Source organism: Leucopleurus acutus (assembly GCF_964270905.1).
Source record: "Leucopleurus acutus genome assembly, chromosome: 11".
NCBI lineage: Eukaryota > Metazoa > Chordata > Mammalia > Artiodactyla > Delphinidae > Leucopleurus > Leucopleurus acutus.
This window is the reverse complement of record NC_139152.1, coordinates 73,397,556-73,418,099: the sequence shown is the minus strand read 5'-3', so window position 1 is coordinate 73,418,099 and position 20,544 is coordinate 73,397,556. Positions and strand designations below refer to the sequence as shown.

General features: G+C 40.5%; 1 protein-coding gene across 2 annotated transcripts in view; it reads left to right on the top strand.

Moving 5' to 3' along the window:
• Positions 1–20,544, top strand: part of POC1B (POC1 centriolar protein B) — a 107,289-nt gene that overhangs the window by 25,070 nt on the left and 61,675 nt on the right. For both annotated transcript variants that reach the window (XM_082850515.1, XM_082850516.1), the window contains one exon: positions 453–632. In XM_082850515.1, coding sequence (XP_082706641.1) covers positions 453–632 — 180 coding nt within the window. The remainder of the gene's footprint in view (positions 1–452; positions 633–20,544) is intronic.

Here is a 20,544-nt window from a genome sequence, read left to right as displayed (position 1 = left end):
TTCTGCATAGAGGCAAGTGACATAGGGAACATCTCCTCCTTCCCAAGCCAGACTGCCAGTCCACACAATTTCCACGTGAGCCCAGTTTGAAAACCCTACCTTAGAGCTCTTCATTTAATGAATCTTAGGTTTTCTAGCTTGCAGTTCATTTAAACTGTATGTTGCTCTTTCTAGAGGAACAACAGGAACTTGTTCAAAATATTATTCCGTAGCTTCCAATTAAAGCAAAGTCAGCAAATGCATTTCAGGGTGGGGACCACTAGGCTCTCACTTGTTTAGTGTCAGCTGTGACTTTAACAAAACCAGCTTGGAACAGTGTCAGTGAAGAGTACAGTACAACACAGCCTTTTCACACTTCTGTCAGTTTTTACAACAAACTATTTTATATGTTTCAAAGTCTGTATACTGATAATTAAATCAAATGTTATAAATATTAAACTGTTTGTCTCCAGGAGAGGGAAATCCTCTGAATTTAAAGCTCACACAGCTCCAGTTAGAAGTGTGGACTTTTCAGCCGATGGCCAGTTTCTTGCTACAGCTTCTGAAGACAAATCTATCAAAGTATGGAACATGTATCGCCAGCGCTTCTTATATTCTCTGTACCGACACACACACTGGGTTCGCTGTGCCAAGTAAGTGCAAAGTTTCACAGTAAGGTTTCCACATTTTTTTTTTCCTGCTATAGTCCATGTTTTACCCCCCCGACTCCCAGAAAAGGAGATTGAGGGCAAATTCATTCATTCATTTGTTCATTCATTCAGCAAATATGTATTGTGTGCTTGCTATGTGCCAGGAACAATAGTAAACAAAACGGTCAGAAACCGCTGTTCTCATGAAGCTTATATTCTGGGGAGGGGAGACAGACAATAAACAAATGGGAAACTGGATATGGTAGGTCAGATGGTGGTAAGTGCTACGGGGAGAAACAGAGCTAGATGGGAAGGGGGGCTGCCAGTTTAAACAGGGTGTTCAGCGACTGCTCCCAGAGAGGGTGGCCTTTGAGCAGAGGGAGGGCAGGGAGTGAGGGTTGAAGATGTTTGGGAAAGGAAAGTCCACGTGGAGGAAGCAGGAGTGAAGGCCCTCAGGCGGGAGCTGGGTCGCTGTGTGAGGACAAGAAGGCAGGGGCAGCCAAGAGTGCGGGGAAGCCGGGGAACAGCCCTGACGGGCACGCTGAGTAGATGCGCCGTTGGAGCATGTTCATCTCTCTGACTTACAGTTTAACGGGACCCCTCTGACCACTGTGTGGCGAGTAGACTGTCAGAAGTCAGGGCAGAGCCCGGAGGTGCAGGCTGTTGCAGTGGTTCTCATCCCGGTTTGGTCCAGGGTAGTGGCCGTGGAGATTTTGAGAAGCGGTTGGATTTTAGATAGTCTATACAGTTGACCCTTGAACAACACAGGTTTGGGCTGCAGGGGTCCACTCATACGTGCATTTTTTTCAGTAGTGTTGATAAATACTAGTGTACTTCACAAACCGAGGTTGGTTGAATCCACAGATGTGGAAGCGTGAATACGGAGGAACCTTGGATTCCAAGGGCAAACTAAGTCACACACGGATTTTTGACTCTGTGGAGTGTTGGTGCCCCTAACCCCCGTGTTGCTCAAGGGTCAACTGTAGTTTGAAGTTACAACCAAAAGTACTTGCTGTCGTGTTGGATGTGACGAGAATGAGAGAAACCAAGAATGACTCCATAATCTTTGGCAACAGTCTGTTGGGACAAGTGCTATTGTGTTATTAAGGTCTGCTAATAGCCGCGGAGCCCTCTATTCCTAAGACACAGTGCTATAGTACTTAAAATACATATCTCCTTTCCCCATCGGAACTGGCCAGGGAGGGAAGGGCTGTTGTTCTAAATTCCCCATTTTACAGATGAGGAAACTAAGTTTCAGAGTTAGAGTTAGAGCTCATCTAGCTGAAAGTGACAGAAACCCATTCTTTTTCACTTCTCAAGGTGGTTTTGTTGCCTGTTTGATAACCTTGGAGTTGGAAGGAGAGACCAGAACGAGGGACTCCAATGCTGTTAGCTCTCTCTAGGCCTCTCTAACATGCCAGCTTTACTCTCTGAGAAACCCTAAGCTTTGAGAGGAAACTCTAAGCTTTGAGAGGAAAAGCATCTCCCAGCTCCAGTTAGAAAAGTACCCAGGGGTGACTCTGGCCCAGCTAGGACCCTGTACCCATCCCTTCACCAGGCAGTGAGACACTGTGATTGTTCAAATTTATCCAGGCAGCCAACTGAGACAAGCTACCCTGGCTGGGGAGGAGGGGTCATACCAACCATGTTTTCTGGTGATGCAGAGAGAGGAGAGTTCTCACAAGAAGGGGGCTGGTACACAGGTAATCAGTGGGGGAAGCTGTGAACCCTGTGGTCACCTGGATTTGTGCCCGCCATATGACATAACATGCCAGGTGTCCGCAGCTAGGATGTGGTGGAGTGAGCATATGAGCCCAGCTCTCTGTCTTGCCTTACAGTCCAAACTCTTAACCCTTGTTATGCTCTCTGGGGGGCATTATTGCCCAGGAGGTGTTGATTATAATTTATGGTAATGAGTCTAAGCAGACTAAAAAAGGATAGAAGATCATACTTTTAGTCAACAGTTTTTCTTTTTTTTTTCCTTCTAAAGGGCTTAGCTACTCTTGGCTCTGGCCATCTTAGTGTTATTTTCCATATATGCCATATGTCTGTGTGGTTACAAATATATAGATTCAAATCCCAGCCCCACCACTTACTAGCTATATGACCTTTGGGGAAATTATCTGATTTCTCATGCCTCAGTTTTCTTATCTGTAAAATTAGGATGATAACAGTAACCTGCCACCTAGGTTGTCATGGTATTTAAATGAGTCAATTTAAAAGCCCACATACTAATCAGTAGATAAATCTTAGCCATCATCCCCATCACCATCATTGGACATCTCATTCTTATTTAATTTTTACATGTATTACGTAACTTGAATTGACCATTTTTCCCCACCTAAGGAGGTGGCACGATTTGTATTTATTTATGAAATGATGTTGTAAATAAGAGGAGGCAGAGATCTATTATCTAGTGGTTGGGGCCTGGAGAGCAGAGGTATAGGTGGCAGGGCCAGGTACTAGGAAGGGTCATTTAGCTCCCACTATGTACCAACTCTGGATATGTTCAGTGAAGAGACTGATTTCTGTTACTTTCATCAGGGAGCTCAACATAAGCAAAAGCACTGAATATTGATTTAACTAATCAAGACAGAATGTGTCCTCTATATTCTGACTAATAATAAGAGCTGTTATTTATCCACTGTGACCTATGTATCTCTGTTTCCTTTCATAAAGAATTTATAATAACTGACATACCTATGTATACATCAGGCACTGGAGGGAATGGAGAGACAGTTCTATCTAGAACCACGTAACCTGGGTTAGTGCAGTTTTGGCATGAGGTGTAGCCTGAGTTTCCTGCAGCCCAGGTATTAATGGAATGATGGAGGCTGACATATTTCCATTTTCTAATAACAAGAAGGAATCCTATCAAATTGTTCAGATAAGAGAAAATTTTTCCTGGAGTAGATTCTAGGAAATACTTTATTCCTTGCCCTTGTATTGAATTATCTATGTATAATATAAATGTTAAAAAGGAAAAAAGGTAATACTAATGTAAGATAGAACTTACGAAAGGTTGAAAGGTCACCAATGTGAAATTTTCGTCATCAAAACATTCCTTTAATAAGCATAGCCCCCGATATGATCCACACATCTGTGCTGGGTGTTAAGTATGGAGAGATGAAAGACACCATCTTAGCCTCAAGGAGCTTTTATAATTCAAGGGAAAAAATATATATATAAATAATTATAAAAGGGTGTGTCCTATGGGAAAATGATATACATGACGAGGGAGTGTGCGAGTGGAGCATTGAACTAGGCTTGTGTGAGGAAAAGTCAAAAGAGACATTGTGAGCCCCTAACTGAGGGGGGCGGGGAGAGGAGAAGAGGAGGGAGTGGCGAATCATCAGACGGGAAGCGGGTGGCAGACCTTCCAGAGGGAATCAGTGGGAGTGAGCACCGTGGCTGAGAGAGTGTGGTGCTCTGTCAACTGTTCAGCTATGGCCATGCTCAGGAAGTAAGGTGGGGTGAGGTGTAGGCGGAGATGGGAAGGCTCAGGGTTCAGGGTCCTGGATGATGTGAAAAGACTTTGGACTTCATCCTGCAGGTGATACGGAGGCACCAGAGAGCTTGGAATCTGGAAGAAGCGTGATCTGAGCTCTTCTTTATTAATTGGCCTATTCTACTGGCATGACTTTGCGTTTAGAGGGTTGGCATGAGATAGTCCAAGATTCACGTGCCCACATATAGCACCTTGTTACCCTCGGGCATGTTTCGGTTCACGGCTCTCTGCCTCTGTGGAAAGTGAGGGTGATGAGGCTCCTCAAAGTGGACTGTTGCGAGGGTGAGAAATGTAAGTTTACAGCGTTTGGGACTGAGTGATGCCACAGGACTGCCTCCAGCTGAGCACCATCTGCTAGGGTGAAACTCGGGAAGTGGGGGGAGCCTTTGAAAATGTTGTTTTTCCTTAAATCAAGAGAAGAAAGCCATGGTGGAATTTTGCACTTTGCCTAACATCATTCCCCATTTTCTGGTGGTAGTGCCCACATTTTCCCTGAGGAACCAGCCCTCCCCGACGGTCCCTCTATGTACTGTGGTGGCCCTGTCTCCGGTCCAGCAGGAGGCTCAGCTCAGGTTTGCCATACGGGACAGAGCATCCCCCTTCCTACAGGAGAGAGTGAGCCTTGTTAGAACTGTAGTCCTTTGTTGTGGGATTTCTATCTTGAGGCTTATTTAAACCTGAACTGCTGAGGGACACCGTGCACAAAATACTGACCTAAGAATGATGCTGGTTCTTTCAGAGGAGAGCGGAGCTGTGAGAGGAAGACAGAAATTGTTGTCTGATTACATGGTGTGGTTTCTAGGTACAGCCATGCCTGGAATTATTAGTGGGAGTGGGGAGGGGCCGGAGAGGGAGACAGAGACATGAGCCTTAAAATATTTCTTTTCACTCTTTTTTTTAAAAGGCACTTTCCATAGGAGGTGATAGTGAAGCAGAGTTTTGGAAAAATGGGATTGATCCTTGCATCCAGTCATGTGCACTCGTGATTCCTGTTTTATCTCCATCCCCAACACGGCCTTAGTTTTCAGCATCATTATCACTTGTGGAGACTTTTGCAATAAACTCCTAAATGTTTTCCATGACTACAGATTGGCATTTATTCCCTCCTTCCCCTACGGCCTCCAAAGAGACTTTTGTGAAATGCAAATCTGATTGTGCTCTTCCTTAGGTTAAAGCCACTCGGTGACTCCTGTCCAGGCACACTTGTCCTGCCACATCTGCTCTGCCTTCCTGTTACAAGCTCGCCTTTCTTTCCTTTTCACCATTCACCTTATTGCAGCTACACAAGGTTCCCCAAGTGTGCGATGCTCTGTTGTGTTCTGTGCCCCTTCACATGTTGCCTGCCATACCTGGAATGCCCCCAATTCCACCCTCCCTTCACCAGCCTGCTTTGCATCTCTTCCTCTAAGAAGTGTTTCCAACTCTCCCAGGCGGAGCCTCTTATGATTCCTTTATGCCACCACATTACCCTGTTAATGAGGTCTGTTTGCCAGTTTAGGCCTCACTTCCCTATTAGACTTTGAATTACAAGTATTTTATTCATTGTGTATTCTCATGCCAGGGACCATTGTAAATTCTGTAAATACCGCAGAAAGTAAATCAGACAAAATTCCTACTGTCATGGAACTCCTTCTATCAAAAGGAGACAGACAATAACCAAATATACTAGTGATATGTGCTCTGCAGAAAAGTGCTGTAGCGGGTAACAGGACAGAGAGTGACGGGGATGGGAGGTGCTCTTCTACATATGGTGGCCAGGGAAGGCAGCTCTATTAAGGTGACATTGACTGAAGTGGGAGAACTAATAAGGTGTGGGTATCGGGGGAGAGTGTTGAATTTAGAGTCAGATACAGTGTGAGAGACACTGCAGAGTGTTAGTTATAGGGTGAGGAAGGCTCAGAGGAGTTGTGTAAAAATGTGGGTTGAATGAATCCATGAAAGGTTGACCGCTAATGTGCAGGTGGCTTTGGTGGGAGTTTTCATGGGCTTCTTCAGGAAAGAGTCATTTTTGTGGATTTTTTTATACCAAATTCAGGAGTACTATACATGCATGTTATACATGAGGAATATTTAAGTGGCTTCACTACTTTTTCATTTTGTTTTATTTTTGATCAGATTGATAATTTTTATACTCTGCACACCTGGTCTTAATGGAATGCCTTTATTTTGCTGGTACCTTGTGGATCTGAGGGATTGATTGATGGATTGATTTTTCAATCAGTTGTTCTCTTACTGTTTGGAGTGAGTGATTCCTGTGGAATTCTGCAGAGGCCTCTCTGGAGGAATGTTCTTTGGTAACAAATTTGGCTAAATTTAATGAATAAAGATTTCCTCTTTTGGCCGGCTTTCCATAGATGTGCTCGACAACATGAGTTCTTTCTCACACATTTATTACCATCTTTTTTCTTGACTCCTCTTAATGCAGATGGAGTCCAAGAGAGTTGGGAGGGCCTAACTGACCACTCAGGCCCGGCCTCTCAGTGCTTGTGCAACTTCCTGTGAGAGCTTCGCCTTGATGGGGTCCTTCTAGTCCAGGACTTTCTTCTAAATGTCTGAAGGATCAGAAGTTCTGTTTTGGCCCGAGGTGAGGAGGCTCAGGGGGGAACTAAGTCAGGCTTAATAAACGTAGGAGAGTCTGAAACAGAAGCCAAATTTACAATTTATTGACAGTGACAGCGCTAACCTTCAGAGGGGCTAGGGCATTTGCATGCCTCGGTCAGGGCCTTCTTCAACTCTGTCAACAAAGTCAGAATAAGGGCTCAGTGGGCCCTGGAACTAAGGCAAGAAAGTTTGTTGAAAAAAATCCTGATGGATAGTTTTTTCAGGTTAGGGTAGTAAGATGGGCTTATCTCCTCCACATATACGTACCTGCCGAGGAAACTGCACAGTCAGTTCTGCTGGTCAGGTACTCTCTTCCCTGGGCCAGGCTGGAGACACCCTGATGTATGATTGCTCTTGCTCTTGCCTCGGGTGGTTCCTGGGCACCTCCTCTCTGTTGACATAGTATCTTTTAGGTGGTGCAGTAGAGCTGATTGGTTTCACTAGCATGTGATCCTGCAAACGTGACATAACTCCTCTGGTCCTTAGTCTGCTCCCTTATAAAATGGATACAAAGGAGTACCTTCCTCAGAGAGTCATCCTGAAAACTGAACAAGTTAATGAATGTAAATAATGTCAGCTATTAACTACCCTCACACTCCAGCCTTTTCTCCTTGCAGTTCTACTGGAGTCACCTTTAGGTTGTGTTCCAAAGTCATTTCACACATTTGTGCATAGTGTTTGGGGTTGCTGCTATGGGTAACTACTATTAACCTTTGAATGCATTTTATGTACTTAACTATAGAGGGTAACTTTATTTTTAATTGCTTGTGTCTGAAAATCTCTGCCTTTTAATTGGAGTGCTTAGTCCACTTAAATTTATGTAACTAGTCCTATGGTTAGATTTATTTTAACACTACCATCTTGCTCTTTGTTTTCTATTTGTCTTATTTGTTTATTTCTTTTTACTCCTTTTCTTTTGGATCAATCAAGTATTTCTTAGTATCCCATTTTATCTCCTCTATTGTCTTTTTATTTATTTATTTAAAATATTTATTTATTTGGCTGCCTGGGGTCTTAGTTGTGGCAGGCAGGCTCCTCAGTTGCGGCTAGTGGGCTCCTTAGTTGTGGCATGCATGTGGGCTCTAGTTCCCTCATCAGGGACCGAACCTGGGCCCCCTGCATTGGGAGCATGGAGTCTTATCCACTGTGCCACCAGGGAAGTCCCTCTATTGTCTTTTTAGCTTTACTTTTGGTCTTATATTTTTGTTTAGTGGTAACCTTAGCATATCATAGTCTAGAATTAATTTTATGCTGTTCTATACATAACGTTAGAACTTATAAAAGTTCTAATGTTAGAACTTAAAAAAATACATCTCCATTCACCCACCTCTTGACAGTTTTACTTCTACATATCATATATACCCATAATACATTCAGCAACCATTTTCTTCTAAAGAAACAAAACAGGCTTTTATATTTACCTTTTCCTGCACTCTTTTCCTTTGTGTAGATCCAAGTTTCCATCTAATATCATTTCTCTTCACCCTAAAAAACTTCATTTACTGTTTCTTGTATCCCAGGACTCCTGGTGATGAATTCTGTCAGCTTTTTGTTTTTCCTTTTTAAAGGATATTTTTGCTGAGATGTAGAATTTTATTTCAGTGGATAATTTTTCTCTCAGCACTTTAAAGATATCATTCCATTGTCTTCTGGTTTGCATTTTTTTTTAAATGAAAGCAACAGTCATTTTTATCGTTATTCTCCTGTATGTAATGTGTCTTTTTTTTCTCTGCTGCTCTAAGATTTTTTTTTGCTTAATCTTCTGTTTTTAGTGATTTGACCATGATGAACCTGGGTATGGTTTTGTATATTTTTCTTGTGGTTCATTGAACTGCATGGATCTGTGGATTGATCTTTTTTCATCATATTTAGAAAGTTTTTCTCTTTTCTTCATACATTATTTCTCTGCCCTAATTTTTTTCTCATCTTTTTCTGGAACTCCAAATTCACATTTGACCACTTGATATTGTCCCATCATTTATTGAGGCTTTGTTCATTTTCTCAAACTTCTCTTCTCTTTGTGCTTCAGTTTGCATAGTTTCTATTGGCCTGTTTTCAAGTTAAGTGGTATTTTTTTCCCTGCACTGTCCAATCTATTGTAAGCTTATCCATTTCTCTGATGAGATTTTCCATTTGTTTGCTCATTATGCCCATCTTTTCTTTTAAATCCTTGAACATATTTATAATAACAATTTTAAAGTCCTTGTCTGTTAATTCTAGCATTTATGTCATATCTTGATCAAAATTTTTTGCTTCTCTGTATTTTTTAAGTTTTTTGTTGTATGCACAAACATTGCTCAGTGTTTGAGAGTATGAGTTACTCTATCATCTTCTGAAAAGTGTTGAGTTTTGTTTTGGTAAACAATTAACTTTCTGCTGGCCTGGCCAGATGGTGTTGGATTTAGACTTTAGGGTGGATCCAGAGTGGCCTTTACTCTTGGGCTGTAGTACTAGTGGGCTTTCTAGGGCCTCAGCTGAATGCCTGGAGTGTTCAGCCAAATCGGTTCAGAACTTGAACATCTCTCAGTACTGTGTAACCTCAGGAATCTTGCTTTGGCTCACAGTCTCCGTTGTTCTCTGCCAAGCCTTCTTGTCCTGTGCATTATCAGGTTTGTATTTGACCGAAGACTCAGTGAGACTCCTCGGCAGATTTGGGGGGATTTCTGCTCTTCACAGGTCCTCTCACCTACCCTGCCCACAAAATTCCAGCCCTTTAGCAGTTCTGAATTCTAATTGCTATTTCCTCTGCTCAGTGAGACTGCAGCTGTTTCCTTGGACTCTGCGTCCTTATGCCATGCCTGAAAATGCTCCTGGGTAGAAATCTGGGATGGATTTTGTGTTTATCGCATTTGTTTTCTGTCTGTCAAGTTTCATAGCCCTGTGCTGTCTCTTGTCCAGTGCCTAAAAACAATTGCTTCATGTATTTTGCTGAGTTGTATGGTTGTTTATAGTAGGGAAGTAAGTCTGATCATCATTACTGCTCCTATCCGGAACGTGAAGTTTTGCCGAAGGAATTTAGTGGAAACTGCCAAGCCAGTTTCAGAGTTTGTACAGATGAGTTAAATGTGTGAAAATAGCCAAGAAAAAAATGACCAGAAAAAATTGGAAGAAATTTGTTTAACCAGCTCTCAGAACACAGTATAAAGCTATAGAAATTAAAGTGTGGTGATCATGGTACCACGTTAGGAAAATAGGTTATAGAAAGCTCAGATGCAGATCCATATATGTTTTCTGATAAAGATGGCATTTCCAATCAGTGGGGAAATGGATGAATAGTTATTTAAAATGTTAAGATAATATTAAAGAGTTACTAAGCTCTATTTACAATAGCCAGGACATGGAAGCAACCTAAGTGTCCATCGACAGATGAATGGATAAAGAAGATGTGACACATATATACAATGGAATATCACTCAGCCATAAAAAGAAACGAAATTGAGTTATTTGTAGTGAGGTGGATGGACCAAGAGTCTGTCATACAGAGTGAAGTAAGTCAGAAAGAGAAAAACAAATACTGTATGCTAACACATATATATGGAATCTAAAGAAAAATGGTTCTCAAGAACCTAGGGGCAGGACAGAAATAAAGATGCAGACGTAGAGAATGGACTTGAGGACACGGGGAGGGGGAAGGGGAAGCTGGGATGAAGTGAGAGAGTGGCATGGACATATGTACACTACCAGATGTAAAACAGGTAGCTAATGGGAAGCAGCCGCATAGCACAGGGAGATCATCTCGGTGCTTTGTGACCACCTAGAGGGGTGGGAGACCAAGGGTGGGAGGGATATGCAAGAGGGAGGGGATATGGGGATATAGGTGTATGTATAGCTGATTCACTTTGTTATACAGCAGAGACTAACACAACATGTAAAGCAATTATACTTCAATAAAGATGTTAAAAAAAGAGATAATATTAAATAGTTATTTAATATATTAAAATAGCTGTTTTAGATGTAGTTAAGATAATTATGTTTCTATTTGGAAAAATTTAAAGTTGGATCTATATTGCACACCACACATTAACAAAAATTGTAGATAAATTAAACAACTAAACATTAAAAACGGTCTAAGTGATACTGCTTTTCCTTCCAATGCATGGACAGCATATTTAAATGAATATAGAGGATCAACAGAGCAATTATTTCTCCCTTAAGTATTTGAATTTTAAATGTGCCATGGACTTGAGTAATTAAAATTCTGTGTCTCTCTCTGGGCCTAGTACTTATTATGAGTTTGTCCCTGGAGTCCAGACCTACTCCATGTGGCACAGAGATGGTGCCCATTGGTGTAAGAAGAGGTGATAGCTATATTTTCTGGACTAACTATCGTTTATGATCATACATCTTGATTCACAGAAATATTTCTTATTTTTAAGATATATCATCTATTGGGAGATATATTCATGCTTTAAAAATATAAATTACTCTAGTCTTTTTAGAAATCAATTTGCAAAATATATCAGGAGTCTTTGTTGCAGTGAGTCCACAACTGTAAATCTATCCTAAATAAATACTCTTTTGTATTTAAAGGAAAAGCTTTGTATTTAAAGATACCGCTTTCAGTTTAATTTATAATGATGAGAAACTGGAAATAACCAAGTTTTCCAAATAAAGAAAACTGGTTAAAAAAATTTAGATTATTGTTTAGCCACTAAAAGGTGAATATATGTAAGTAGTTACATAAAAACATGTTTATGTGTGGGGTAAGAAGGGCAAAATTCAGAACTCATGATTATAATATAAAAGATCTGTACACGAACAAAAGATAAAGTACCTACATACATAAAATATTACATGATTTTGTTTGGGTGCTGCACTGTGGACTTTTTTTACTTACTATATTTCCCAGTTTTTTTAAACAAGCAATTTGTCTTTAACGAGTAACGAAGAAAACATGTATCGTTTGAAATATCTACATATGCGGGTTGAGAAATATTTACTTTTAGTGGCAGGTGAATTTTTCTAAAAGTTCAAATTGTTATAATCCTGTATTTTAAAAAATAATGTGTGTTGTGGTATAACTTATGTTTCTTTAGGTGTCCTCAGGCAAAAAAAAGTAGCGGCTGATGAACGACTTTTCCAACTTTGTCTTTCTAGCATTAATTTTAGGGGGAAAATCTGACCTTAGTTTTCAGTGTTTGGTAGTGTTACAAGTGACCTTTGATCATCTGAATTGCAAGGATTTTTCTTTATTGCAGTAAACTATATATAATATGAAATTTACCATTTAACCACTTTCAAGTATACAGTTCAATGGCATTAAGTACGTTTATGTTGTACAAATAATTGCAAAGATTTTAAACATCAGCGTTCATTGGCTGATGAAAATCCTCTTGAAAAGTTTTTTAATGCCCTACATATTTACTGAGGACCTACTCAGTACCATATACTGTGCCTGGGGATACAACAGTGAGTGAATAAGACAGATGTTGTTTCTCTCTTCTTAGAGTTTACATTCTCTTAGGGAAGCAAACAGAATAATTGGTTGTAAGTGTGACTGTGAGCTACTCTAAGATGCATACTGGAGAGCAGACCTACTGGGGGGAGGAGTTCAGGAAAGCTTTTCCTGAGGAAGTGACCCTGAGCAGAGAAGGATAAGTAAAATCCCCTTAGGTATTTAAAACTAGATAAAGAGGGCTTCCCTGGTGGCGCAGTGGTTAAGAATCTGCCTGCCAATGCAGGGGACACGGGTTCGAGCCCTGGTCCCAGAAGATCCCACATGCCGCGGAGCAACTAAGCTCATGTGCCACAGCTACTGAGCCTGTGCTCTAGAGTCTGTGAACCACAACTACTGAGCCCACATGCTGCAACTACTGAAGCCCATGCACCCTAGAGCCCGCACTCCGCAACAAGAGAAACCACCACAATGAGAAGGCCACGCATTGCAACGAAGAGTAGCTCCAGCTCGCCACAACTAGAGAAAGCCCACGCACGGCAACGAAGACCCAATGCAGCCAAAAATAAGTAAATGAAATGAATTAAAAAAAAAAAACTAGATAAAGAGTAGGGAGCGGTGTTTGAAGTGAAGGGAACAGCATGTGAGGGAACACCTGAGGCAAGAGAAAGACCCGAGAGAAGAGGGGTGTGGTGCCAGGAAGAGTAAGGTGATGGAGATGAAGAGACAGGAGGGCAGATCCTGGAGGACCCGGGAAACAGTGGTAAGGGTGTCACTTTTTCCCAAGGGAAATGTGAAACCACCGAAAGGTTTTAATCAGAAAAAATTTATTTAAGATTTAAAGATCACTTTTATTGATTGTGGAGAATGGAATGTCAGCAGGGCCTGTTATGGTTGGAAGAGGAAGGGCCTGATAATGGATTGGAACGTGGCAGCAAGTGGAGGAGAAAGGAATCAAACTTGACTCCTAGGTTTCTGTCTTGAGAAACCATCTACTGAGAAAAGAAACGCTGGAGGAGCAGTTTGGGGAGGAAGATAATGAGTTCAGATTTGGACAAGTTCAGAGTCAGAGGTGCCTGCAGGATATCCAAGAGGAAACGCTTAGTAGGCAGTTGTACTTATGGGTGGAAATCCCGGGAGAGGAGTCTGGGCGTGTAAATGGTAAATGACCCAGCAATAATTAACATGTTTCATGGCATACTTAAATCTTCTTATGTCTCTTTCATCTGCTTTTTGTCTCTCAGCAGTTATAGGAATGAATCCTGTTACTGCGACCAAAAGACAGTTTCTCCTCTAATGCTGACCAACACTTAAAAAGCATAACCGTTTTGCTTATTGCCTTGAACTCCACCTTCACTATGTAAACCCAAAATCCCATCAAAGCAAACTCTGAGACTGCCAATTTTTTTTTTTTTTTAATGTCTGTGAAAGTTTTAGGCCTGAATGCAAGCCAGAATTTCTCATTATCCAAATAGAAAATGGTGGCCAGGGTGGTTATGAGTTTCACAAGGTTACATAGCTGGGCAGTTGCAAAATTGGCTTTAGAATTCAGGACTCTGCACTGACTGGGTAGTCTTATTTTCACTGCTTTTTACTGCTTTCCCCTCCTATTGAATAGCTGCTGGCTTCAGAGTACCACTTACTAATGATTTGTTTCTTAAGGGACATGGAACAGTGCCTACTCTGGTCTCAGAGCCCTGAGGGCCAAAAATGTAGGGTTTTGGTTTTGGTTTTTTTTTTGGAGAATATTTTGCTTTCTGTATTTCCTTCATTTTTTCCTTCTCTCCCACTATTCCCTTTCTATCCTCCCTTATTTTTAATTTCTTTTCTTTTTTTTACCCTGCCCCCCTCCCCCCCCACCAGAGGTGGAGCTGGTGAGTGTGGCTGACATTGGATGCTAAATAGATATCCTTCAGCCCCTGGAGTCCAGGTTGGTCCTCAGGGACGATATCTAGTTCCTAAATGTGGCGTATCTAACTCTCAAATTAGTCTTCTGTGTCCTCCTCCTGTTTGGAGGGCTGACGGTTGAGTCACAAGCTCTCATCTCAGAAGGCTTAGCCCTTCCTCCATGCAGTTGAGTGTCTGGCAGGGATGGGGGCTGTGTGTCCTTGTTCCTCCCGCACCAGCTTTATGAAGATATAATTGATATATAACTGTGTGTAAGCGTAAGGTGTACAATGTGGTGATTTGATACATGCATGTATATATTGTATTTTTGTAGACTATTTAGTCTAATGATAAGAAATAGCCAAATGAAAATTTTGATTTCTTATGAAAACACTTTAAAACTTCTCAGGGTTCATGGACATGTTTGGCTCGCTAATGAACGAATAACTCAGTGACTGTACTTATGGACATACAATTTTATATATAGTTTCAGGAACTCCATAGATTCAAAGTTAAAGAACTCCTGTTACATAACTTGGGCTACTCTCAAGGACATGTGAACCAGTTTTTCCAGAAGAAAGTTCAAGAATTTCCTCATTTTCTCCAAAGAGTACCAGTACATTTTAAAGGCTTGAATAGGAAGTAGTTAACTTCGCAAATGCCTTACAGACAGTTCACGTCTGCTGATCCATTAGTCACTGTTGACTAATGTGACATCCATCTTCTTGACACACTTGCTGGAAGTTTTAAAAGGTGGTTAGGTGGTACTGAATTAGAGTGTTAGAAATTTTTTTTATGTCTTGATAGAAATTTTATATCCTCTTAATATTCTTCAAATTAATAACCCCATCAGATGTTGTTTGAGCCCTGACAAAAAAAGGACTATCCTTTCCTGATCAAAGTCAGGGCAAAGAGAAGCCTGTTTTATTGGCACGAACCTATTTCTGATGTATCTAATTAAAAATAAAAGGGAGGGGCTTCCCTGGTGGCGCAGTGGTTGAGAGTCCACCTGCCAATGCAGGGCACACGGGTTTGTGCCCTGGTGCGGGAAGATCCCACATGCCGCAGAGCAGCTGGGCCCGTGAGCCATGGCTGCTGAGCCTGCGTGTCCGGAGCCTGTGCTCCGCAATGGGAGAGGCCACAACAGTGAAAGGCCCGCGTACCGGAGGGAAAAAAAAAAAAAAAAAAGGGAGAAGATACAAACCGCCATCCTCACTTTCAACCCCTCCAAAGGCGAAAAGAGCCAACAGAGAGTTTATGCGGGGATTATACACAGTGTCCAGAGCAAGTGAGAGGACCTAAGCCTGACCCCTGCTTTGGTCGTGCAGAGGGGGGAGGTAGAAACGCCCCCCTCAGGCACCGCCTTCTTTCATCCCAGTCGGCTTCTCCACTCCCCACTTATCTGAGGTTCACATTCCCTTCATTTCTCTAGTGCTGGGGTAATTTCTCCCAGGCTATGGCCCCTCCTGCTTAGGATGAATTTCTGGCTGGTCGAGATACCTTCTTTTCCTTAATTCACAAGTTTCTTTAAAATCCTGTTTCTTCTGGTAACTAATTGGCACCTTTTTGTTACCAACTCTGTTCTTACCATTATCTAAAATTATATTATTTGTGTGCCCTCCCTCCTTCCTAGTATGAAAGCCTCATGAGAGTAGGGGTCTTAGCAGGCTTCTTCACTGTGGTATTCCTATTACCTAGGCCAGTGACCAGTGCCTGGTTCTGGCGGGTGCTCAGTAAATATTCGAATGAGCCAGTGAATGACTATCTTCCCCATAAACTCCTCAAGGACACTGATCGGGTATGGCAGCAGACGCAGAGATTTTTATTAAAGGATTGCCTAGTGGTTAGCCTGTCAGGCAGAGCCCAGTGATATAGCCTCCTAAGAGCATTGCCTGTGGTTTTTCTCCACTTTAGAACTTTCTGTGGTTACACAAGCCACACAGAACTTCCTGTGCTCTACTTTGGCCGGTAAAAGAAACTTTCCTTTCTGTCAGAGACGTAAACAGAGTGGCTGAGAGATCTGGCGCTGGAGCCAGACTGACTAGTTCACATCTTCCTGGCTGTGTGACTGGCAGTTACTGACCCTTTATGTGCCTTGGTTTATTCATCTGTAAATGGAGGCCGGCAATAGCAATTGTTTCGTAGGGTTATTCTGAGGATTAAATGAGTTGCTACAGGTAAAGTGTTAAGAACCATTCTAGGACACAGATGCTCAGTAAATGTTGACAGGGTAATGATGATGATGGTGGTGGTGGTGGTGGTATTTGGCCAATAATATCATAGAATGAGTATATTTGTACTTTGCTTTTAACCTAATCCTTCCATTCTATTACATTTTTTTCATCATTGCTTTCTTAAAATGTCAGAATCAACTCATCTCCTAGAAATATTCTTATCATTTAGAATGCTCACATTAAATAATTTTTTAGAAGAGAGCTTATTAATAAACACAATTTGATTTCTTATATTAGTGGTTTACAATTACTATGTAAAGTTTATTTTCATGGGGATACTGAATAGGTTTTTCTTCCCCAGTGTCTATACAAAATAAGTTACATCTATTTGGAGCATTTCTGTAAAACTGTCTTTCATATTTGAATCTTCCTCACATATTTTCCTAAAGGAAAAGATTAATAAAATATTATGATAAAATCAAGCTGAACTGCCCAGTGTGGAAAATATTTCCTTGCAAGGTTATTTTCTTGAATTTTCAAAAACGATTTCACATAGAACTTAATTATGCATCTATGTTGCTTTTAAAATATGGTGAATTCATAAATTCCAGATTGAAAGCTTCTGTTAGGAAGAATTATTTGTCGGCCAACCTTAAGAATGGGAGGGGCAGGGGAGGGGACAGTGAGAAAACAAAAAGAAAAACCTTCACTTATAACCCACACCCTTAGTTAATCACTTTTATAGTAATCTGGGCAGAGAGGGAAACTACAAATAAAATTGGAACATACTCGGTCTGTGACCTAAATCTTTTTCTGGTTTTTGTTATTGCTAAAATGTTAATAGCAAAATTACTGTTCATAGTTTCTTTGTTTTTTTTAATTTTTGAATTTTATTTATTTTTTTTATACAGCAGGTCCTTATTAGTCATCAATTTTATACACATCACTGTATACATGTCAATCTCAATCGCCCAATTCATCACACCACCATGACCACCACCACCACCACCCCCGCTGCTTTCCCCCCTTGGTGTCCATACGTTTCTTCTCTATGTCTGTGTCTCAATTTCTGCCCTGCAAACCAGTTCATCTGTACCATTTTTCTAGGTTCCACATATATGCATTAATATACGATATTCGTGTTTCTCTTTCTGACTTACTTCACTCTGTATGACAGTCTCTAGATCCATCCACGTCTCAACAAATGACCCAATTTCATTCCTTTTTGTGGCTGAGTAATATTCCATTGTATATATGTACCACATCTTCTTTATCCATTCGGCTGTCGATGGGCATTTAGGTTGCTTCCATGTCCTGGCTACTGTAAGTAGTGCTGCAGTGAACGTTGGGGTGCGTGTGTCTTTGAATGATGGTTTTCTCTGGGTATATGCCCAGTAGTGGGATTGCTGGATCATATGGTAATTCTATTTTTAGTTTTTTAAGGAACCTCCATACTGTTCTCCATAGTGGCTGTATCAACTTACATTCCCACCAACAGTGCAAGAGGGTTCCCTTTTCTCCACACCCTCTCCAGGATTTGCTGTTTGTAGATTTTCTGATGATGCCCATTCTAACTGGTGTGAGGTGATACCTCATTGTAGTTTTGATTTGCATTTCTCTAATAATTAGTGATGTTGAGCAGCTTTTCATGTACTTCTTGGCCATCTGTATGTCTTCTTTGGAGAAATGTCTATTTAGGTCTTCTGCCCATTTTTGGATTGGGTTGTTTGTTGTTTTAGTATTGAGCTTCATGAGCTGTTTATATATTTTGGAGATTAATCCTTTGTCTGTTGCTTCGTTTGCAAATATTTTCTCCCATTCCGAGGGTTGTCTTTTCGTCTTGTTTATGGTTTTCTTTGCTGTGCGAAATCTTTGAAGTTTCATTAGGTCCTATTTGTTTATTTTTGGTTTTATTTCCGTTACTCAAGGAGGTGGATCACAAAAGATCTTGCTGTGATTTATGTCAAAGAGTGTTCCTCCTATGTTTTCCTCTAAGAGTTTTATAGTGTCCAGTCTTACATTTAGGTCTCTAATCCATTTTGAGTTTATTTTTGTGTATGGTATTAGGAAGTGTTCTAATTTCATTCTTTTACATGCAGCTGTCCAGTTTTCCCAGCACCACTTATTGAAGAGACTGTCTTTTCTCCATTGTATATCCTTGCCTCCTTTGTCATAGATTCGTTGACCATAGGTGCATGGGTTTATCTCTGGGTTTTCTATCTTGTTCCATTGATCTATGTTCCAGCTTTTGTGCCAGTACCATATTGTCTTGATTACTGTAGCTTTGTTGTATAGTCTGAAGTCAGGGAGTCTGATTCCTCCAGCTCCGTTTTTTTCCCTCAATACTGCTTTTGCTATTCGGGGTCTTTTGTGTCTCCATACAAATTTTAAGATTTTTTGTTCTAGTTCCCTAAAAAATGCCATTGGTAATTTGATAGGGATTGCATTGAATCTGCAGTTGCTTTGAGTAGTGGAGTCATTTTCACAATATTGATTCTTCCAATCCAAGAACATGGTATATCTCTCCATCTGTTGGTATCATCTTTAATTTCTTTCATCAGTGTCTTACAGTTTTCTGCATACAGGTCTTTTGTCTCCCTAGGTAGGTTTATTCCTAGGTATTTTATTCTTTTTGTTGCAGTGGTAAATGAGAGTGTTTCCTTAATTTCTCTTTCAGATTTTTCATCATTAGTGTATAGGAATGCAAGAGATTTCTGTGCATTAATTTTGTATCCTGCAACTTTACCAAAGTCATTGATTAGCTCTAGTAGTTTTCTGGTGGGATCTTTAGGATTCTCTATGTATAGTATCATGTCATCTGCAAAGAGTGACAGTTTGACTTCTTCTTTTCCAATTTGTATTCCTTTTATCTCTTTTTCTCCTCTGATTGCCGTGTCTAGAACTTCCAAAACTATGTTGAATAATAGTGGTGAGAGTGGACATCCTTGTCATGTTCCTGATCTTAGAGGAAAGGCTTGCAGTTTTTCACCATTGAGAATGATGTTTGCTGTGGGTTTGTCGTACATGGCCTTTACTGTGTTGAGGTAGGTTCCCTCTATGCCCACTTTCTGAGGACTTTTTATCATAAATGGGTGTTGAATTTTGTCAAAAGCTTTTTCTGCATCTATTGAGATGATCATATGCTTTTTATTCTTCAATTTGTTAATATGGTGTATCATGTTGATTGATTTGCATATATTGAAGAATCCTTGCATCCCTGGGATAAATCCCACTTGATCATGGTGTATGATCCTTTTAATGTGTTGTTGGATTCTGTTTGCTAGTATTTTGTTGAAGATTTTTGCATCTATATTCATCAATGATATTGGCCTGTAATTTTCTTTTTTTGTAGTATCTTTGTCTGGTTTTGGTATCAGGGTGATGGTGGCCTCATAGAATGAGTTTGGGAGTGTTCCTTCCTCCACAATTTGTTGGAAGAGCTTGAGAAGGATGGGTGTTAGCTCTTCTCTAAATGTTTGACAGAATTCACCTGTGAAGCCATCTGGTCCTGGACTCTTGTTTGTTGGAAGATTTTTAATCACAGTTTCAATTTCATTACTTGTGATTGGTCTGTTCATATTTTCTATTTCTTCCTGGTTCAGTCTTGGAAGGTTATACCTTTCTAGGAATTTGTCCATTTCTTCCAGGTTGTCCCTTTTATTGGCATAGAGTTGCTTGTAGTAGTCTATTAAGGTGCTTTGTATTTCTGCGGTGTCTGTTGTAGCTTCCTCTTTTTCATTTCTAATATTATTGATGTGAGTCCTCTCCCTCTTTTTCTTGATGAGTCTGGCTAATGGTTTATCAATTTTGTTTATCTTCTCAAAGAACCAGCTTTTAGTTTTATTGATCTTTGCTATTGTTTTCTTTGTTTCTATTTCATTTATTTCTGCTCTGATCTTTATGATTTCTTTCCTTCTGCTAACTTTGGGTTTTGTTTGTTCTTTCTCTAGTTCCTTTAGGTGTAACGTTAGATCGTTTATTTGAGAGTTTTCTTGTTTCTTGAGGTAGGCTTGTATAGCTATAAACTTCCCTCTTAGACTGCTTTTGCTGCATCCCATAGGTTTTGGGTCATCATGTTTTCATTGTCATTTGTCTCTAGGTATTTTTTGATTTCCTCTTTGATTTCTTCGGTGATCTCTTGGTTATTTAGTAACGTATTGTTTAGCCTCCGTGTGTGTGTGTTTTACATTTTTTTCCCTGTAATTGATTTCTAATCTCATAGCGTTGTGGTCAGAAAAGATGCTTGATATGATTTCAGTTTTCTTAAATCTACTGAGGCTTGATTTGTGACCCAAGATGTGATCTATCCTGGAGAATGTTCCGTGCGCACTTGAGAAGAAAGTGTAATCT